The 23,014-nt window shown below is 42.4% G+C and overlaps 1 protein-coding gene across 7 annotated transcripts in view; it reads left to right on the forward strand.

The window, feature by feature from the left end:
* ST3GAL3 (ST3 beta-galactoside alpha-2,3-sialyltransferase 3) overlaps window positions 1-23,014 on the forward strand; it is a 198,432-nt gene that overhangs the window by 117,649 nt on the left and 57,769 nt on the right. For all 7 annotated transcript variants that reach the window (XM_068405794.1, XM_068405792.1, XM_068405796.1 and 4 more), the window contains 2 exons: window positions 4,113-4,207; window positions 18,071-18,134. In XM_068405794.1, the coding sequence (XP_068261895.1) occupies window positions 4,113-4,207; window positions 18,071-18,134 (159 nt within the window). The remainder of the gene's footprint in view (window positions 1-4,112; window positions 4,208-18,070; window positions 18,135-23,014) is intronic.

The following is a 23,014-nucleotide window of genomic DNA, read 5'->3' on the forward strand; positions in this document are numbered from 1 at the left end:
TGTTCAGTGGCTACTTTGATAGAGGCGGTGCTGGTCTAGGATTTGCGTGATGCTTTGGGAAGTTAGCACGGTGGATGTTGAATGCCTCAGCACACATCAAAGAGGAGTGGCTGTGAATGGATCTGTGTATCGAGGACAGAATGGAAATGGTTGGAAACTTGGCTTAGGAGCTTCTGGCAGGCTAGTTCAGCCTTCCAGGTAGAAATGTCTTGGGGTCACAACTCTTCTTACTCGTCAGAGAGAAAATAACTGGAAATTTAATTTTTTTGTCACATAAGCCAGAATCTCCTAGGCACAAATATCTATCACAAGTTCTTGTGTATATAGATTCCTGTTTAAGAATAGTTTTCTGGCAGTACACTTCCTTTTGCTGTGTGCTGTGACAAGTAGTGTTAAAAGATTTTGTTAATGCCTTTGTATAAGAAATGCAAACTTCAGAGCTGGGAGAGATTTAGACTGTACCTCGTAATTATCATATCCAGCATTTAATCTATTTAGATGTCATTTGCTCTGTCATTGGGGTACGTCATTCAAACTAGTGATTTTAGATGCTTGGCATTTCTCTCCCAAATCATGCAAGTCATAAGTGTGTGCCACAAGCACCCAAATTTTTCGTCCTTTCACGGCTGTCGTGTGCTATGAGGTTGCATGATGTCTGTTCTGGAATTTGGGGTGGGGTAGAGAGGAAATGCTTAAAATTTAAATCTGCAAAGTGGAAACTCACTTTACCTGCTGTTTGCCCATAGAGCAGAAGCCTATTGACTTCTAGAGCTGTGGTTGTCAGTGAAGCTCGCCCGCCTGTAGGTAGCAGCGGCAGATGACTTGGATGAAATGCAGCATGCCATATGTAAGCTGCTCAGTAGATACGAAATTTAACATCGTTCAGAAACATTTACTTTTTCTGTTTGTCAAACTCCCACACATTCCTTGGAATGTATTTTAGGTGCTCTGCAGAGAGCATTCCCATGGCCTGTTTGAGGCATATCCTGGTATTTCCTGAAGGGTCCTAGAATATGCCAGACGTGCTTCAGAGCCGAGACTGAACAGCCATGCTCCTGGAGAGGTTTGGCAGACAGCGTTTCCCTGTCACTGCTGGACATCAGTTCTGGCCTGCTCTGATTTATTGAGGTGACAAAACACTTTTCATAGATCTTGAGCTTACAGCATTGGTGATTTCTTAATATTTCCAAAATGGAATTACCTTCAAGATTTATGGGAGGTAAATATCCTCTAATTTGCTCTTTTTTTTCCTCATATGGATGTAATATTTCCCCCAAAACTGTTCATCCCCTCTCCTAAATGAAGGAAAAGTATGAATTAAAAGTCAGTTTCCCTAGTTCTGTGTACAGTAGTGTTAAATATTACTAAATAATAGTAGGTGGTCTAAGGTTATTGTGTTCGTTGCTAGAAAAATCCCTAAGTTTACTGTAGCAAGTACAGTAACAGGGCCCATGGTCATTTCACCCTTCTTTTTGGGCATCACTTTGGTCCCCTGGTTGTCACATGCAGAAGGGATGCCACAGAGCATCACATCAGTCCTGCTAGTGCTTCAGCTGCTTTGGGGGACTCCCCTTGGTGCCCAGGGAGTCCCAGGAGGATCTAACCTTCCTCCTGGTTTTACCAGGCACCTTGTAAGGGGGAATCTGCATTAGGGAGAGACACTCAATGCTCCATGTCAGACTACTGTAAACTGTCTTTTCCTGGTGTGTGACTTGCAAATAGGCCAGTTAATTGCATCTGTAAATAATACCAGCTTCTGAATTAGGCCTGACCTTACAGCCTGTACTTTCTTTCTCATGCAGTGCTCTTGAATAGGCAAACTGGACTGCCTAAGTTCTTTGTTTACACTGCACTACTTTGTAGCATTATTGTGGGGAATCTTCTTGATTATTAGGAGGAGAAGAAAACCTGCTCATATATGTGCTTTCTGAAGCATACAAGTTTTCCCTGAAGATTGCATGTCACAGCAGTAACTAGAGTAGCTCGGTGACCTGACAAACCAGCCCAAAGGTTCTGGTCACCCCCAGGCAATGCAATCGTCCTTTACTGCGGGTGCTACTTGGGGAGAATGGGGACCATTCTGTGGGACCTGACTTCTGCTATTAGTTCAAGTGGCAGCTGCAAAGGAAGAGCTGTGAACATCTGTGCCGTAACCATTCAGGTTATAAAAGCTCTTGCATTGTATGAGAATCCTGCAAAGATTCCTCCTATTGGTGTTGGAAGGAGGTGGAGATAACTCCTTGGAGACCCACCAGTGTAATGTAATACTTACATTTCAGTGCACCAAGGTGCTTGAAAAAACATTGAACTATTTTGTCAGGTTATGAGGTTTTTAGGATATTTTCAGAGTATTATTGTATCCTGTTTTTTTTTTTAATAGGCCTATGGCTTTTTGTTTTTTACTTGAGATCTTCAGAAGCTCTAAGATATCTAACACATCTTTGCCACCTTTTCCCAGATAAAGTTATATAGGGATTATTATATTATATAGTATTATAATATATAATATTATATATTATATTCTCAGCTCTGGAAAAACATTCCTTTCCTTCTAGATCAGCCATGTAATCTGCCCATCCTGCTTTTATGGTTATAGATGATCTTATTAAAGATTGCATGAGTGGATGTGAAGCTGTATGCATGAGTGAGTTGGAGTCTTCTGTTCTTGTTTTGTTAAATGATCTTCGTCTTTCTCTTCCCCCTTCCAAGAGATTTCTGCAACCTCTGATTTACTGGGCATCTGTGATAGGGTTGTACTTCGAGCAGTTTATAATTGAGAATTCATTCCATCCTTTCCTCATTGTGCTGCTATCTGAAATTGTTGCTGTGTACGTGGCTGTGGCATCGTGTAGATGAGTTTATCTTAAATCAGGTGGTTCAGGTCCAAAAAGTTATCAGATTGCAGTAGCATGGAGTTGCATGCAGACTGCAAAAACAGCCTGAAGGGAGGGTTAGAACAGTGTTTTGCATCAATCCTACCAGTACCCAGGTTAGCCAGGCTGTGTCTGTTTCAGGTACGTGTACATTGCACTTGCAGTATGTCTGTAGTGGAGATGTACTCTCTGACTGTGAACACGCAGTACGTTCCTTTCTTCATTTCTATAGCATAGTGTGATTGGTTTTGAGCCAGAACATCTCTGCTACCGTTTTGATACAATTGAATGAACAGATTTCTAATAGTATTAGCATATTTTCTAGCAGTGATCTTGATAACACTCAGAAATGGTCCCATATGAAAGTTAATATTTCTGTAGTTTCTTTTTGCTAATTGTTTCCTTCTATCTGGCCACTGTACTAATTGTTTCTAGAAGAGATGAATTTTTAGTAGCTGCTGTTTGTCTGTTGAGGGTGTAATTAGGATAATGTATTCCCATAATGACACGGTTAAGAAGGACTAGTTCTCTCTTTTGTAAGTGATTTTGGATAGATCACAACTGTTTGGTTTGGCAAGGACTTCTCTTGAATCATTTATATGTTAATGAATGCAGAAGAAAGCACCTACATCTGTACTGAATTTCCGTTCTCTGTAAACCAAGTGCTGTTTCATGATCTCCTGAATGGTTTCCTTTCTTGCCTGTGTTGCGATAGCTGCTGTGTATGTGCATATGAGTGAGGCAGAAGCAGCCATGAGAGCGGATAACTCTTGCTCTCCACACATGTTTGCCCAGGGCGTTCACACCTGCACAGAACAGCACACTTATCTGTAACGAACACTATAAAGGCAACTCCGCGCTCCTTCCTCACACACTCACATAGCACATAAATTGGCTTGTGCTTACAAAGCTGGAAGTAAAACTGCCCCAACTCTGGTTGCAATTTACAACTTATTGTAGCTACATTAATAGCAAAACAATGGTGGGGAAGTTTAAATTGTTGAGTGGAAGTGATTGCCAGACTCACGACTTGAGTGTTTTGGGTGTCCTCACAGCACAGAGTCTGACAGATTTGTTCCACTGCACGCGCCTTTGGATAAAAGTAAAATCTTCCACATTACTGTATTGCTGGTGAGAATGTAGAACCAGCACTTAGGTACGGATTCTCTCAACCTCCCTACAGAAATTAACGTTCCTAGTTCAGGAGTTAATTTCTCTCTCTCATTTTGGTTTTCTCAGGTTCTCGAAGCTGGCACCAATGTTCTTGGATGATTCCTTCAGGAAGTGGGCACGTATCAGGGACTTTGTACCCCCTTTTGGAATTAAAGGACAAGGTATGAGAAAACTATACAGCTGTTGAAAAAGAAGGTGGTTCTGCAGATGCTTGCCCATCTTGTTTTTCTGTTTTGAAAGTTCAGGTGGTCCCTTGGGCTCAGCTTTTTTTCTCCTGTTCCAAAGTAGTATTGTACATGTAGGTCTCAGAAACCCAAAAGGGTTTTCACAGCTGGAACATGGAGAATGGTTTAGTACATGGGGAGAGTCAGTGCAACAATGGCAATTTAGACCTACCACCACGTTCTGGAAGAAGCATTTTGCCATTGACTGCCATGGCTTGTAGCATCTTTACTGACAAAAGCAGAGAGAGTCCAAACTGATTTAAAGTACCTTTAAGTCAGTAGTTCTCTAAAGAACAGGTAAGACTCCTCTGTCTGAGTTTTGGAGCCTTGGGATTGACCACTGATATGAATCTTCACTTTCTTTTCATAGCATTTGGTTGTGTAATTATTTTATAGTTGTGCTACTTGTGGACTTATATAACGAGTAGGAAAAATCTGTCAGATGCTTTAGTGATGATTTTAATATGCCTTGTCCTCCAGCTGGAGTGTGGCAGCAGGGGCTGCATCTCAGGTACACTGTGGGAAAGCAAGAGTGGTGCTGGTAGTGATGAGATGGGAGTCAGTAGCCCACCCAGCAGATGGCAGGTTTTGTGGGTGACACAAGCCTCCTTACTATCCTGCCTGTGCCACCAAAGGCCTCTCTGGGTGAATGGTGGTGGAGCAGAAGGCTTATGTTCACAGCATTTGCTGCAGACTTCCTGAAGTCTGATGTATTTATTAAGAAGTGTTTGTGGCATTGCATCAACTTCCAAGATGTTTTTACCCTGACAAGATTACAAGATTACAGATGGCCCCTGTAGGAATTTAAATACCTGGTAGAGAAAAGACTGCAGCCACAATAGGCTTGGGTCTGTCGCTCTATGTGGAAGCAGATGTGGTAGTTGTTAGAACAGTCTCTGATCAAATCAAAGGCTCTACTGACAAATTTCTTTTTGCTTGCATGAATTCCCTTCTTTGTTTTGTATATGTCCATTCCTTGTCCAGTTGGTCTTTTGCAGCTCAATAGGCAGCTAATTACTGTCCTCTAAATCAGCCAGCAGAGTTTGCAGCAAAGAAACAACAGTTGCAGCACAAGTGGAAGGCTGCATTGACCACAGGAGGGCTTGTCCCCTTCTAACAGGCACACAAGGTGTACAAAGCAGGGGCAAGCTGCATGACCAACGTGGAGGTGGGATTTGCAGATTACCCATGATGTCGGCTAGAGCTAATAAAAATTGTTCCATTAAACTGAATCCAAATGGAGAAATTCACCAAAAGGGGATGACGGAACGGCTCTGGCAGCCTTCTCCCTGGGTTTGTTGCCAGCTTGTATCACCACTGCAATGTTATGTAAATCTCGTGTTTTATATTGGATTTCCTCAGTTAAAAAGAGAAATGAGAAATTGCCATTATTTAAATGGCTGTGAGCTGAAGCCACGTGATGGAAACGGTTGAATGGGTTACTTTTTTTTTTAATGCCCTCCTGGGACTGAATTGTGTGCCAAGTTTCAGTCTGGAGCAAGTTCTGTGTGTGGGAGGGTTGAATTATAAATCTCTGTAGCCCAGGATTTCTAATGGCCACGCTGACAGGCTGTGAGTCCTAGCGATGCGAATGGCGCCCTTTCATGTTACACATCACTTGGAATTCTTGCATCAGTCTTTTCTGGCTGTCCCATGGGACGCGTTCTGGCTCAGCTGAGTGATTGAATGATGGGATCAGCACCTCATTTAGGGCTTTCAGTCACGGCAATCTAGTGATATCCAAACAACTGACCCAGGCAGGCAGCGTGGAGCTCAGTCACGTGCTGGTGCGAGATGAAGACTATCAGAGCTGGGATGTGCATGGGAAAAGGAGTAGTTGGGGTGGCTGAGAAAGTGTAGAGAGACGTGCCTGTGTTGAAACAGATGGGGCAGGAGTTTTACTCTGTGAGTTAGGAAGCCCTGTGACACCATCAGCTTGGATTTCTGACGTGCATCACACTGGGAAAGGCGGTTGGTGTTTATAGACGCTGACTGTAGCTGGGTTGTAATGGGAAGATTTTGCTGAGAACTTCAGTGAATATCACCTGGTGTTTTCAAGTCTCTGTGATCTAATCCAACTGTAAAATGGCTTTTTTTTTTTTTTTTGTATGTGAAATACAGCTACAAGATGAGGTCACTTTCAGTAATGCTGCATGTTCCAAGAAACTTCTAGAAACTAATCTGTGGTAGCTTGAAAGTACTGAAGTTATGAAATCAAGAGGTTCTTAGCAGCTTGAAGGCTAATCAACCATTTCTGCTTTCTCTTATTAAAGTTTCTCTCTAGTCTTCAGACTTTTAGCTAAGTTTTTCTTTGCTTTGTTTCTGAAAAAAATGGAAGAAGTCCTTTTTCATCCATCAGTTGGTATTTGTTGGCCCAAGAGAGAACAATTCTAAGATTGCAAGAACAAGTCTTGCAATCTTTAGGGGAAAGCAGCTTTTGAGGAACATTGTCTACTGAGCTGCCCTAATTTGGAGTAACACATCTGTATAAATTACATGTAAAAGAGTAGAAATGGTGCAGAAATTTTCAAGGTGGGACTACTGCTCTTTGAAGGCGATCACATCAAAGAGAAGGCAGTATGCTGATCATTTTGACACAGTTCATCAGGGATCTTAATTTCCTTCAAAAAGAATCTGATTGTAAAGACAGTCCTTCCATCTCCAGATGCTAAAATGTTGAAAGCTTAACAGTGTTTCTTCGTGAAAAAATGCTCGCTCCTTTTCTCTGTTGGTCATTTTCTGATTTGGCCCTTAGCCCATGCAAGGGGGTTTTATGACCAGAGTGCTCCACTCTCTTCAAGAGCATTTGCATGTACAAGCCCTCAAGGTGAATATGGTTCTGAATATGAAAGTGTTTAGACTTTCCCCCAAATGATGCTGGTTCTGAAATGGACTATTGCAGTAGGAATAATGCACATCTCGCGTCAGATTGGAAAGAGATTCTGTTGTTAGTTAACCACCTTAGTGATTACTTGTCTGCTAAATGAAAGAAGCACAGGAATAAGCAGGTGGTGACCCTACTCTTTTATGAACAGAACTCTCTTGAGATGAGGGCGCGTGGTAGGAAGTCTTGTGCAAACTCTCTTTGAACAGTGGTCCCCGAGTGTCCTACACAAGGTGTTAGAAACAGTTGAAGAGGGGTTTATGAGGAGTGGTTGTACCTTTTTATTAAACTGTCTTAAATGGGCAGAGAGTTTTAGTACATGCTGTACTTGTTGACTCTGCCTCTGTTCACCAAATATCTGGATGAAGGATGATCCTAATTACTTGATCCCAATCCCCAGTGACCTGGGACAAAAGCAGAGCTGAGAACTGTCAAGAGTGTTGGAGCTGATATTGCAGATTGAAGGTGTCACTGCATTCATCACAGATGTCTGTAGCCCTCTGTGGGAACTCTTGCTTTCTCTGTGTGCAGAGGATAGGGAAAATGAGAGATACGTCATGTTTCTGGAGAGACGTGAGTGTATTTGCTCATAGGTTTTAGTACCACAGAGGATCACTACAAGTATCTAGTTTGGCCTTTTGTGTAACAGTGGCTCTAGGTTTCACCCAGTGACTTCTGCAGCTGGCTATGAACATACGAGGTTATCTTTCAGAATCTAAATCAAGATTTTCTAAAAGATGAGGAGCGACCATGTTGTCAAACAGGCCAATGTCACATTTGACTGCACTTACTTTAAAAAATGAGACTTTATGATACATTGAGCTTTGTTGTCTCCCACTACGTGACTTGACACAGGTTAGAAACGGGATGTGCTAATGTGAGTGCTTGGAAATGAGGACTCCATCTCTATTAATAAATAAAATGGGTGTCCTCTGGTCCTGAAGGCAGTTGAGCTCATTGTTCAAACAGGTTAACTCCCTGCCCCTGCTAAAAGAGGGGGGCTATATCCAGGCTTCCTATCAAGAAGGGTCACTGCCCTGTATTAGCCTGTGACCCTATGAATGCATGAGAATTTTAGGGGAGGGTATTTGTTGGCCCTGGTGAAAACCATCAGGGAGCTGTGCTAACGCTTTCATAGTATGGACTCATGTGGGACAGTGTGCCCTGTCGCCGATTTGTTTATTACTGTGTATAGCCAAAGCGAGGGATGTCATTCAGGAAAACGATAAAATTAGTCAACTTTAAGAGTTGTTGAGAAGATCAAACTATAACAAGAAGTTGGAACTCTAAAAGCTACAAATGTCAAGATGTTCTGTGGGGGACAGCTCAGACTGCCAAGCACCCTCCTGTGTCCCAGGCTATTGTTTCAGCGCTAACTGGGATGTTGGAGTGCCTCCCATGTTTCACCATTTGCGAGGGTCTAATTTGCTTGTAGGAATGCTTCTTTCCCAGCACCCACCAAGTCTGCTCTTGCAGCTTTTTCAGTGAAGAGCAAGAAGACTGCAGCAATCTCAGGCTCTTAAATGAGTTACATGGAGATTTTTTTTTTGATGAAATTGAAATTTCTTCTTTTGTATTTGCACCCTTTTCTAGCAGTGCTTCTATCAGTGTAATTTATGGAGGTATGAATATGCATATGCTGTCCATGTTGTTGCAGAGATCCTCTAGCATAAGCACTGCTTTCAGGGTTAAATTTGTCAAAAACCAACGGAAAAATTGTTTATAGGATTAGTGAGATTATTAATCTCAGAGGGCCTCCTCCCCAAATTTACCTCTGTAGCTAAAGCCAAAGGAAAGAGTTATTTGGAGAAGGGCAACAAACAAGACTGGAGAAATACCTGACTATTAATAGAATTTCTCAGTACGTGTGGCTTAAAGAATACAAAAGACTTTCATAGGAAAGAGTAGCCAGTATCTGGCATCCTCTCTGTGTAATGAGGACGGGAGAGTTGCTGCAGTTTTTTTTGAACTTAAGTGAAAACGTATGGCACAACATACACTAAAAAACTAAACAGACATGATCCGTGTAATATCTCTTCAATGCATTTAGTTAGTAATTGTGTCATTGCTTAGCAGTAACTGTAGGTCTTCACTTCTACCTTTGTTCCTGCTAGATTGTTTTAAGCAGAGAGGCTGCTTTGTTGGCCCTGAATCAGTTTGTCTTTGAAGTTGATATTTATTTCTTAGGGAGTGACTGTATTGTCACCATCTCAGAATTTGCCTCCCACCAGCAATCTAGGAAGCAATTTCTTCCCCATGGTGATAAGAGAAGATGTTTGAAGTGCTACAGTTTTATCAAATGTAGTATGTACTACTGGCCAGGAGACTTCATATTTTGATCTGATCCAAGAGAAGCATCTGGAATTGGTGATACATTTGGTGACAAAGAAATGAAGTCTTTGCCCAGAGCACCAATGCTAATAGATGTATTGTGCAATGGTTAATTGTTCTCGTACTCGGTTTTATTTGGATGTTTTCTTTTGTGCTAGTGCTTCTGGGAAGAACCATGGTTCAGTGCTGCTTAGCAGTAGTTTCATTAGTCTCTTGGGGGAGAGGTCATTCATCTTCAGTGAAAATGTTGAGTTTTTGGGCATGCAAAAGTTGGCATATCAAAATGTTATCGGGAGAAAATCTCCTCTCTTTTCATGCGTGTTCTTTTCTTGCATAGCTTTTTCTTCCACATCAACTTTCTTGGCATGAGCAACACTTTATCTCTGAGAAAACACGTTCACTTGGACATCACAATTGAAATTTACAGCTGACACGAAGAAAAACTATCAGAAAAGTAGATCTTTTCCAACCTACTCTTCCAGCTCTTTATGGAGGCTGGAGTACCACATGCAAACACCTTCCCTACATCCGTCTGGGTCTACTTGATAATGAGATGTCTCTTTTCTGCTTTAATTCTCGAACCTTGTCTTTGTTTTGTTATCTGTACTCTCTTGTCCAGATGATTTTTCAACTGTGAGCATTTGTTCTTCATGTGCTCTTCCTTAACAAGTAAGCAAGAAGCACAAGCATGTATAGCTGTTAGTTCTGTTCAGAATAGGTATTAACACAAGATTGTTGTTTCTTCGTGAGTTGAGGCAGATTTTTTAACTAGTTTCCACTAGAATTTTACATTTGACCAAAATTGGTAATAGTTGCCATTATCACATGGGAATATAGCTATAAAAACGTTGCTGTTTCCCCAGAGAATCTAGCAGATTTTATAGCCTCAAGAAATTAAATGTGAAGTTTAAAGGAAAAAAAATGTAAAAGTTTCAGAAGAGGCAGAGGATCAGCTTTTCATTACTGAATAAAGCCTCTAAAGGGAAGTTATATTGTGAATTTTGAAGTTAAATCAACTCTCACTCTTGAGCTCTCTTGATGAAAGTACAACCCTCCAGTGCAGTCCCTTATTTCAATCAAAATTGATGCTTTGCTGTTGAATGTGCTTAAAGAATAGTCTTTCTCCCAACCCACTGAGAAGGGAAGGGTGCCCCAGGGAGATCTCAAACCCCAACTTTGCAGTTAATTGGGTAACTCCATATATAAGTTCTTCCCAGAAGTGTTGAAGTGCAATTGAGACATGGATATTATAACTATCTTTTACCTCCTAGAGGGAAGAGCAGGTCTTCTCTGGCTGCTGTGTTTTGAAGTGCCACATCTTGATGCTTCTGCAAGGGTCAGGAGAATTAGAAATCATTGTAATAGTTGTGAGTTTTTTGGCCTTGAAGACATTGCCTGGCTACCTGTGAAGGGGCATCAAAAACGCAGCAAAAGGGAAGAACAGCCCTCTATAACAAATTTATTTATTTTCCTGCTTATCTTCAGACAGCACATTGTGGGTCTTTCAAGATCCATTTTCATTTGGCGTGAATTAGCCTGTTCCTACAGGCTTTATTGCTTCCTGTGCATCAGACTAGAGTTTGGTTAATGCATGGGTATTGCATGGTGAATGCAAAATGGTTAATGCATGGTTATTGCAAAATGTTGCCCATTTTTTGGCATAATTGTTTTTTAAATTAATGTTCCAACTTTCCAAGCCCTGGGATTATGTTGGGAACTAAGCTTGTATTCTGAAAAAAACAAACTCTTGGTTGTGCAGAAAAGCTTGAAAAAAAAAAAAAAATCCCTGAAGGCTCCAAAACTACGATGTAAATCAAAAGTCCAAATGTTATATATTTTATTTATATCTTGTTATAAAAAAAGACCTTAAGGGCTTTCTGGAGCTGACTTTAACGCATGCCAGATTTCTTAAAATTGTTAGGAAGGTACCGTGTATCTTCAGTCTTTCTTTTTTTTTTCCTTTTGTTTTGTGTTTTGTATCTATGCAACACTATATGCATATGGTCTTAATACCATTAAAAATCATCAGTGGAAGTATTGTGATACTGGAAGTAGTGGCAGTTTTAAGTCCTGTTGTCAGTAAGGTGTATCTCAAGTAAACCACCTAAGGTGACACAGGTAATGACCTTAAGAAACCATTTGCATATATTTACTCACAAGAGCTGATCTGGGGACAGATCACTGCAGTTTGTCTTTGAGAGCCAATTCATGTGTTTGGAATTTGCTTCTAAGTTCTGGAAGTCTTTGTAGCTTCTTTTCTCCTGCATAGACCTCCTAAAGTTAGCTGATCAATAAAAAGAAGTGGTGCAGGAAATTTCAGACTCATTTTGATTTGTGTTGTGCTCACTGGATTCACAGCTTCACTAAAATACAAATAACATTGTCTGTCTACAGCTGGACATGGTGGTTTTGGGAGAGAGCTGGAGGATAGAATATGTGGTGGGACTTGGGTCCATGGCCTCATGCTGGGCACCAGGGTGGTAAATACTTCTGTAAAAGATCATTCTTCAGTTACTGTATGGAGCGAGGTCTTAAGGAAAAAAAAATGTTGAAGAAGGAACTTTATACAGAGCTGAACTTTTGAATAGTGTTTAAAAAAGTATGCCCTGGGTTAGTGCTTACAGCTTGTTTGTAAATATTGTGATTTGTTTAATCCATAGCATTGATAGTTTAGCTTACTCTCCCCACAAAGCTGACACACACGTGGCATTCTGTTATCGTCAGACAGGGACCCATAGGCAGAGGAGACTGGCATGCTTCAGGGATGTGTATCAACCTCACTCTAGTCAATGTATTCCCAAAAGCTGAAGCTGATGCCCAGTGCCCTGTAGAAGTGCTGGCTAGAGGTGTGGCACTGGGTGACCAGCTGTGGAGATGGGCACTGGCCACGGCTCACAGGGCAAACACGAAGAACTGCAGCAGTACGCTGTTCCCTGACACTAATGCATAGTATTCAGATACTTACTGCTGGCAATAAGGACATGCAGACTTGCTGATTTTTGAGGAAGATGGCTGGCTGGTATGGACAACTTGAAAAATTACACCCTCTTCTCTTGGCCACTTGAGAGTGCATGAGCAGCCCAATTTGCCTACTTTGAAGCCAGGCAGAAGGTAGACCCTGTGAGATGCCTGCAGTAAGCCCTGTGGAGTGGAAAGGTCTCCCATCTTTTTTTACTGATACATGTGAGAAGCTTATGCATTAGAAACAGCTATATTAAGTGTTGTTGATACTTACAGTGAAGGTTTCCACTCCCCCACATAAATAACCGAGAAAAAGGCTAGAATTGAGCCTTAGGCTGGTTCTGACTGTGTGGTCACTGCCTGCCTAATTTTGAACTATTTACTTTTAGTTTTTCCATATGTCTGAAAATTTCAGGGTCAACCTGAAGTCAAGACATACTTGCGTTCAGCGAAATCATGCAGTCCTGAGCTGCTTTGGAATCTTCTGATGTTATAAGGCAAAGCTGATAGAATATGTCATGATAACTCAGGATTCTTAGATAAGTGTAGTTAACTCCTCCTCCAGATGGGAGGAAAATGTGCAGAGGCTTCTTGCTCTGTTTGTATAGTAATAGTGTGGGCAAAGTGGTTGATAGATGAATGGGTTAAATAATCTCCCACTCTCCCCAATAATCTAAATTCTCTATGACAAGAAAAAAAAAAAAAAAAGCCATGGCTGCAGAAAACTGCAGTAGATTGCTTGCCATGGTGATGTGTTCATTATGTAATAATGGGAGAAAGTGAGAGTGAAAATGCAGGATATTGGTGTTAATTTCCATTCATTTATCATTAAAGGATGGTAGCAAACCCACGTGAAGCACATGTAAGCCAGAGGGCTATCTGAAGACAAAAGCCTTTGCAGAGGGCTCCTTGTCTAGGAGTCAAAGGCCTTATTCTGTTCCCAGTTATGTCACTTACTTGCCTTGTGACCTTCAGTAAGTTTGATTCTCTCAGAGTATAAAGACATTTGCTGCTTTCAGAAATGAGAACAGGTGGAGGACCTGAGAGGGTGAATTCAGGAATATGCATGTATGTTTACATATGCGTGTATATGTATCACCTTATAGCCTTTAACTTGAAGGAGCTGCATAAAAGCCATATATTTTTGTTGTTGGAATAAGTTCACTTGCCTAATACTTCAACTAGAATTAAACAGCACCTATGTTCCTCCCCGTATATAACATAAGTATGTACACTATGTTCTTACGCCTACCATATGGATGGGTTCAGGTAGGCAGAACCACTGCACTACAATTTGCTCTTTCTGACGTGAACTATTGGAGCTAACACAAATAATGGGCTGGCAGTGAGCTGCTCCTGAGTGTGTCGTGCTCCCAGGACAGCTAACAGCCGTAGCCCTAAGGATGATGGCACTGCTATCGCCATTTAAACAAGGAGAGTGCAAGGTAGCCATGGTACAGTGCTGCCAGCTCTCCTTGTCCGTAACATAGAGCTGCTGGGTCTGTGGGAGCTGCCTTTGTGCCAGCAATGAATGGCAGGTAGTAAGTTCTGCTTGGTCTGAGCTGGCCTTCCATGGAGCCCTGCAGGTCTCTGCACTGTGCTCTCCATGGTTCGTGTTTCTGGGCATATGGTGCCCGAGACATGCCTGCTGGGCTGATCTGCTGGGGTTCTGCCTTGAACAAAAGTAGCTGAAACTTTTCCAGACTGGAAATGGCCCTCAAAGAATGAAACCTGTTTGTATGGGGATGTGTCTGAGCTAATGAATTCTGTTACACCTGAGCTGGCTGTGTGCCTGAGCGCTGGAAGCAAGAGGTGAGTGCACATGTACCTGTTGCTTGTAACAGGAAGGATTTGTTCCTTTGTAGTATTCAGAACACGTATACTCAGGCCACTCCTTGGTGCAGTGGTGTACAAGGCAGAGCACACCCACCACTATGTCTGTTCTTCTCACTTGCCAAGCAAGAGAGAAGTTGTGCCTGGGCTAGCATTGTGTCTGCATCCATGCTATGGTTTCCTCACAACCTGGGGAACCACCTGCAAAAAAAAAAAAAAATTAGACCAAATTGTTTGCATAGCTGTTGCCCTAATAAAACAATCTTTCTTTTAAGCATGGGTTTGTGTTAAAGCAAGGGCCATATGCAGCTGGTGCCTTTTTTTTTTAAAAAAAAACAAACAACAACAACAAAAAAAACCCAAAATAAAATGGATGGATGAATGGATAAAGCTGGCAATTATCAGGAACAAAATGTGCTCCTCTGAAGCACTGATCTTGGGTTGCTCTGTTCTTTATTCTTTGCTGTGTTCAACGCAAGTAGGTCCCAATCACAAGCACTATCCTTCTCCCTTAAGTATATGCCTACCCCAGAGAAATTCACTGCCCTCTGTGCCAGCTGTTCCCACTGCTGTCCCACCCCAATGGAGGGGTTTGGTGGCTGAGGTGCAGCATACCAGGTCTGCTGCTGATATGATTTGCTACTAAATCAGGTAATGGTTTAGTATAAGTTGTTTAGAAGTTTAGCATCAATGTCTATGACATCAAAACTGGTTTGGTAGCCTTTCTGCCACAGTTCTGTAGAGCAGTTTTTTGAATCTGCCCATAAGCTACTGCATGAAGATAGAATTTACCTAATGCACTTGCTTTCCTGGTCCCTGATTTTCTTTAGTCATAGTCTGGAGATGAACACTGCTTTGTGTCCTGCAGGGAGCTCTCTGTGATACTACTAGTCTTTGCAGTGGTGATTTCAAGTAACTCTTCATCTTGACCCAGGTGTGGTTAAAGATCCTGCCAGTGGTTCTCTATTGTAGGTATCTTCATTGTCTTGTGGAAGGTTGCAGATCAGCGACAGCAGCATCTGCTGATCCTTCAGACCTTTCCCCAAGAAGATACAGAAGCTCCTTCTGAAGGAGATCTTGTCCTTCCATCCTGGTGCCAGTGAGCAAGGTGCCAAATGCAAGTGCCCACCTCAGCAGCAGTGTGGTGTCCATCTTCTCGTAGAGTTCCAGCTTAATCAAAAAGATCTAGTGCCTCTCCCCTGCCCAGGCCATTAGCTTTTCCTGTTAGTGCTTGTGGCTCCTGCTCCTGGCTTCGAATGAGGATGCTAGACTAGATGAACTGAGGGCATCTGTGCCACCTTCTTTCCTGCTGCGAGTCAGCACTTGGCGGTGAAGTCTTTTATTGAGCTTCATTTAGCAGTTTTGAATGATAACACTGTGATTTGTGCAACCTCTTAGATGTCACGTGTTGTTGGACCGTGGGGCTGCTGAGGAGGTATCTCCCATTTGGCCACTCATAATCTGTACTGAATGTCTTATATTGTTTTTTTGTTTTGCTTGTGTTTCCTCTGTGGATGATGGGAACGAGGAGCATCGCCATCCCAAATGCTCGCCATATCCAGTCCTAAAGTAGTTATATTTCATTCCTGAGCATTCACTGTGAAGGCATTACTAATGAGCTGGCAAGATGAGAAAAATAGCATTATTTGAATGCATTAGTCAACTGTATTCCTTTAATGTGCTTTTTAATATAGTATAACGGATGGCCTCCAAGTAGCATAGGGTGTTAACTTGTGGGTGGTAGAGCAAACCTGGCATAAGAAAAGCTTGGTAGATGGGAGGTTGCAGCCCTTGACATGCAATCCTTTGATCTGTTTTTCTGTGAGTGTGGGAAAACAACCACAGTAACGTATACTGTCCAGTAAAAGTCAACGTATGAGACAGGCCAAGGAGAGGACTGTGGCATGGTGCCATTTGAGGTCACAACAACCTACTGCTGTTGCAGCAGACTTGGGGAAATAGCAACATTCCTGTTGGAGAGGGAGCCTGCTGCCAATGCGTCAAAAGAAATTCTTCAGATGAAGGAAGATTAAACAAAACCACTATTTTCTTAGCAAAGTAAGTTGCTTTTACCCTACAAATTGCCTCGTTCCTTACTCTACTCCAAAATATGATCTTCTGAAAGTAATCACAGTTCCCAGCTTGTAATGGTTGGCGGGGGCTGTCAGTAATGCCATGTCAAAAACTTCCCCAAATCTAAAAGTAACCATCAGAGTTCTTTGTTTATCACCTTTGTTTGTCTGCCTTGTGTCTCACCAGTTTGTTGGCACGTTGAAAGCTCTTTGGCACGTGGGCTGCCTCGAGCTTGTGTGTTCATCCCACACCCTTGTCCTGTAGTTTCTGCAGAGGGATATAGTAAACAAGAACAGAACTCCTTATTTGAAAGGGACTCCCCTAACTGCCTGTTGCAGTAAGTAGTTTCTATCAGGAAAACGCTTTTAAGTTCACTGTAAACAATCACTTGATGTCAGTCTTAACGTTCCTGTGTCATTTTTAATCTTTCGTGAAGAAATGAAACTTCCTTATTCCTTTTGACTGGTTGTTTCCTAAGAACTTTTGAACTAGCTGACTGATGTATTTAAGGGAAGGATATGATAGATATTTACAATACCCTGAGGAAAGTGGAAGGGGACTAATCGTTCACAACCTTTTCCAGTATAAGTGAAGCTTAGAGAAGCCATATTCAAAATCAGGTGAGGGAAGTGATTGAAAGTCCATATGGATCCAGGAGGATTCAGAGCTCATGGAAGAGGAATCACTGAGGATTGCCAGATACATAGAAGCTGCACCTGACTCATGAAATCCCTGATTTGAAAATAATTAGATGGCAGAAGGCAATTTCAGGGAAATATTGTGTCTGCTTTGTTCTTATGATCCTCCTAGGCATCTGCTTAAGGCCACAGTTAGAGTCAGAATTTGGAGATAGATGGACTTTTTTTCAGACCCAGTACAGCCATTCTGAAGTTACTGGTGCATTTGTAAATCCAGACAAGCCAAAGCATTGCTGCTTCTTGGCCCAAATGAGTCATGATAAAGGAGTTTGAACGTTTATAGGGGGAGAGAGGTAGAAAAATTAGGGATAAATGACAAAATCTAGAAGGAAGCCGACTCGAAAATTTCCGTAGACTATGGAATTATTTTTGTGTAATCATTGTGCTTCTACAATTTAATACACTTAATTTGTGTGCATGTCTGCACTTGCGTAACTTATACTATCTGGTTGCTGCAGCATTCACTGGGTATCAGTGTAGGTTGTGGTTCCGTGGGCATTTCTTCAAGCAGCTGTGATGGTTTAATGGGTCTCTGCCATGAAGAAAGCCAGACTGAGGAACTGAACCTAAACTAAAAGTAACTCAGGAAAATAAAAAGCATTGGTTTTAACCTGGTTCTGTTCTTGCATCCGTTTCACTCCTCAGCTGCATAAAAGCTTGTCTGAAAGCAAGCCTTGACAGTGATACTGGGTTTTTCATGTCTGAAGTGATTGTCAAACTGCAATCTCGGGGAAGTGGGTGTGAAACCACTGCCTTAAACTGTACTGTGTTCCCCATCACTCCCTCTCTGAGAGGTATTTGCATGCTGCATCAGAATTTGGCACATAAGATGCCTTTGCAGCCAGTGTGTAACGTCATTGTCCAGAGAAAATAGGAATATGCGAGTTAAAGTGTTTATTCCTAACGTGAACCTTATTTCAGTTCCTCCAAGTAAGTGCTTCAGATGCTTTACATCACTTTGTTTTTCATTTCCATTAGAAATAAGAATTTGTTCCTAATCTCGTCTTCCTTTCTCCCCAGATAATCTGATTAAAGCCATCCTGTCAGCAACCAAAGATTACCGTTTAACTCCAGCTCTTGACAGGTAAGATGAAACCTTTTAGAGTAGAAGGAGTAGATGTGATTATTTTCCATATGTCCTAAATAAATTTTGCTAGATATTTCTGCCAGAAATTATTGCCAGTACGTTTGGCTCTGCTTTGGAGGTAGATCAGGAGCTGGAAACAGAGTCCTCTTTCCAGTAAACCTGTAAACTCTGGAGACCTCTGTTAAGTCAAACATGAGTAGAAAAAAGGATTTACCTTTTGACTGTTTCCTAATCTTTTGTTTCATGTGGTGTCACAATACACCCTCTTGCCCCTTTTTCAAATAAGTAAATAACAGGTTTTCAATAAATACATTATTCTTTTTCAACCTTTCTGACAAAGCAACAGGATCACAAGAAACTCTTAGACGGAAAGAAGGGACTGTCTTGTTTTAACAGTGTTTCACTAATACCTCACTCCTAAAGCAGGAAGGTGTGATTGTGTTGGCCAAGCCTGTGCCAGGATGCCATAGCAGTTCTGGGTCCTGTGGTATTTGAATTGATGCCTTTAGAAGAAGCTCCTTTGATTCTTCAGTCCTGTTGTAGAGGTTGCTTCTGAAACTCACTGGCTTGTTTACAATCAGATTCCCAGTGATAGTCCTTTAGTCTTTCCTATCCCTGCTTTTCTGTCATACCTTCCCTTTGCCCTGCAGTTTTAGTTTAGTGCCAGAGTTAGTTTAGAGAGAGTTTCTTTCAGAAGTTGTCAGAGGTTTTCACTGGGACATGATCTCTTTTCAAAGTCCTGGTACTATTCCTTTCCAAGCAGTGGTGCTTCCTTGAACCCAGGCTAACAGCACAGTTCTTGCTTTCTAAACATATTGGGTTTATTTCCTGGCCCAGCTCCTCTTTTGCCCACTTTTCCATGACAAAGTTCATAAGCTTTTCCAGCCTTTCCTCCACATCTCTCGTGTTGATTGTAGATCTTGCCTGCTGTAGTGAGAGTTGGGAGTTACTCTCTATGTGAAAGTTATTCTTAGTTTTTTGCAATCCATGTGCTAATTTAAGTTGCTTTGAAGTTTGCCTTGTCTCACAGCAAAGCCGGATAGGGTTAGCATTCAGAGTTTGGATTAATTTGAGAAATGATGTCCAGAAGGCAAAATAATTTTACAAATGACCCTCTTAGAGATTTTGCACACAACTGAGTCTCACCCATGTGGGGTTTATCTCAGCTCTGGTTGGGAGGTTAAGATTTTAACCTGTTGAAAAATCCACATATAGCTTCTTTTGGAAGGTTGCTCATGGAAAATTAGTGTTAATGACATAGAGGGCAGGTGGAAGATTCTTGCAGGGAAGGTTAATGTAATTGTGGCTCTTGCTGCTCACCTGTTCTTTGAGGAGTGGAGTGTGATTTGTTTTTTTTTTTTAAAAGTAATTTCTTAGGAGGTTGTGAAACATACCCACTCTAGCATGAGCTGCTCGCTTTGGTTTTGCATTCTTCCTAATGGGTTTGGTGCAGAGCTAGGAAAGACTTAACGCTCGAGCCTCCATGAAATGTATGTAAAGTCCCTGCAACATCAAGTATGGACGAAACCTAAGGAACAAGCTAGAAATTTATTTCTCTCATATTGCAATAACAAGGTTTGATTGTATGTATGCTTGTAAACACACAGATATCTTGGGGAAATACTGTTTTCCTGGGAACTTTTGTGATAAATGTGAAGCAGTGGATGTTGGTTGTGTAGTATGTATGCCTCACACTCAAATATTGCGATAGCCCTTCCAAGTGAGCAGGTCTTAGAGGGAAGATAAAAATTGAAGCTGGTATGGAAGAAAGGCTTGGGACAGCAAGTCGCAAAGCAACAGCCTGAAGCAGTAGGTGGAAGTTGCAACAGGGGAGGTTATTACAAGAGAGAGCTTGAGTACTGAAGGAGGTGTTAAGGCTACCTCAGTGCTGCTCTTGGAAACCTGCTTGGTGAGTAGGGCATAGATGAAGACTTGGATATGCTTCCCCAAATGTTCTTCAGCTGTGATAGTCAATGAATTACAGTGCTGGCAGCAATGGGTATCTACTATTTTGAATTTCAGAAGAGCTGATGGAGCAGACTGATGAGGGAAGGTTAGCTACTTTCTCATATTGTCTCAGGCTCAAACCGGAGCCCAACAGTTCCTCTCTGTGGCACCTCCAGTGTGCTGAGAGCAGGGCCTTGAGGTTCAGCTCACTCCCTTACTGCTCGCTAGTCAAGGAGAAAGTCCAGACCACCCCGCTTTGCTCACCTCCGTGTTGCAACTGGAGAGGACCTGACTTGAGGGCTGAAAAAATGCCTTCTTATGAGTTGGGTAAGAGATGCAGCTAGCGTCTGTGAGGTACAAGGGGTCAGACTAGGAGATCTTGTGAACCCTTCCACTTGTATCCTCTCTGAAGTCCACTAGGCTGATTCTAGTAGTAGGGAAAAAGCTCCAGGTTCACCTGCTCTTTAGGATGGAGTTACACCAACATTTCAGTTTAAGAAGCTATCTTTGCTGCTGCTGTCTACTCTTGGACTGTAGCTCCTTGCGCTGCTGCTATTTGAAGAGGGAATTTAAAGTGGGTCACTGAAATAATTCCAGTTTAAAAGTTTTTTTCTTAACCTGGGTCATTCCAGTGACTTCATTTGCAGAGCTCTCCTCCCACTGACGAGTAGCTGTGCCAATGGCAGGACAAGAGGCAGGAGGCCGGGGATGGGTGAGGAGGGTTGAGCGCTGCTGAGCCTTTTGAAGCAAGTGTTCATGTAACCACACACTGAATGCAGCTTTTCCAGGGAAAGGGTGGGAGAGGCAGGAGAGGTGAGGTCAGAGCAGCGTGTGAGAGCATGGGAAGGAAAGAGGGGATTAGAGTTGTATGGTGGGAGAGCTACACCAAGCCTTTGGTCCTGTCCCCGCCCAAGCTTCTCCACTTCTCCTTCACAAAGCTGTCCTTTGAGGTATTACCTTCACTTAGCTCCCATAAGCCTTGGAAGTGAAGTTGTTTGTTTGATTATCCCGGTGCCAAAAGGGCGTCCTGATGCAACTTTTCTGACACAATGTCCCAACATGGTGCTGAAATGAGGCAAACTGGATCCTTCCGGGTATGCGTACACCTTTCATCATCCCAAAGCAGCTTTACCAACTCACTCCAGCTAATCCCTCTATTGTGAGTAGAGTTGTGTTAATAACCAGCAGCAGCTGGAGGGCATGTGAACAAATGCTATAGTTCTTGCCTGTAACATAGTGTAAGTGGTGCCGTGCTTGCTTTGTTTTCTTTGTGACTCCTTATTATGGCACCTTTGTGTTGAACTGCTTATAATAACCTGCTTCTGCTCCAGGGCGGGAGGTGGGTAAAGCTGCAGTTGTGTTTGTGAGGGTCATTGCAACTCAGGTCTAGCTTTTCTGGAAAAGACTGGAGATCCAGGGGACTTTAGAATTGGTGCCCTCTTCCTTCAGAGCTGACACGTCTTTCTCTCTAAAGTGGCTCCTCCAGTGGCCTACTTCTCATTCTGCAAATTGATCAGGGCTTGGTTTCTAGTTCCCTGGCTGTTCTGCTGGCTGGACTTCACTGGATTTTTGGGTTAAATCTCTACAGTGATGACCTGTAAATTTCCTGTGAAAGGACACAAATATAAAAACCTGACTGACCCTTTTGTCTTGCCTCTAGGTGGTAATGAAGGCAAATTGAGAGTTTGAACTTATAACTAATACTGTCTTTACTAACGCAGTATATAAACTAAGAAGTGAGGAAGGAACTTGGTGGACACACACGTCTCCTCTCGTTCCCTCTGGCTCAGGTTGATAGCACCAGTTTATGTAGCAGCAGCCAGATCAAACCAGAATATGCTAAGCCTCCCTAAGCACCAGTTACCGTAAAGATAATTTAATTATTCTGTTATATCTTTCCTCAAAGCCTTTAGTTCCAAAGTTGTGTGAAGGAAGCTTTGTGGTTTTTTTCCCCTAACAAATCCCTAAAGCACTGATAAGAGAGGAAGTAGCAATTGCTACAACATATACATGTGTTTACAGTGCTATACTGTTCAAGAAAATCTGTGTGAATCCCGGTTTTGATGTAGATGAACTCAGCCTCTGAGCATCTGTGTCAAGAGGCTGTACATCTGGCTGTGGCTCTCATTTTAGGGCTTTAGGGAAAGTCTTTCTAGCGTGGAAAGTCCGTGACCCTCCTTCATACCACCCTGGTAGCAAACTGGAACCTGGGCTGTGTCTGATGTGTTCAGTCCTTGAGCTCTTCTGGAAAAGAAATACAGCTTTGACATACTATGTAAACAAACAAAAGGTGTTTGCATACCTCTTTGTGGAGAAACAATTGAGCTGTAACTGATGCTGCCTACACAGTGTGTTTCTTCAGCCAGAAACTTGCCGGGAGGCAGCCGTGACTTTGCAGGTTTCCCATGCTCAGGCACCGTCTGTCAGTGCTGGCTGTGAAGGAGCCCAGCTACACTGGTACCAAGTGTCCAAACTTCTGGTCAGGATGTGTGGGCAGGTGCCTGACGTCCCTGCAAAATGCTTCCCTTTCACAGTGCCATCAGGGTGGCCCTGCAATCTTCTCACTGTCCCACAGTGTGACTGCCAAAGCTGGTGAGACCAAGCCAGCTCATCTTTCTCCCTGCCTTGATCAAAACAGTATGGGCTGCTCAGACTTGGTGTACACGCCTGATGTGCAGAACCCAGGCAAAGTCCAAGACTCACCATCTCTTCATCATGTGCACCTGAAGAAAGCAATCTGCACCTGAGTACTGCCTTCTGAGTATGCAACGGACTGACTTTGGCTTTACGCTGAGAGTGGTCGGAGTACTTTTGAAAGAAATTTAAGAAAAAGTCACTAAAAGATCAAAGATTAGACTTTGGCATCAAAAAGCTGCTAATGAAAAATCTGATGTGGGGACTTAAGGAAAAAGGAGAATGCTTTTAAATGT

Source organism: Nyctibius grandis, chromosome 8 (assembly GCF_013368605.1).
Source record: "Nyctibius grandis isolate bNycGra1 chromosome 8, bNycGra1.pri, whole genome shotgun sequence".
NCBI lineage: Eukaryota > Metazoa > Chordata > Aves > Nyctibiiformes > Nyctibiidae > Nyctibius > Nyctibius grandis.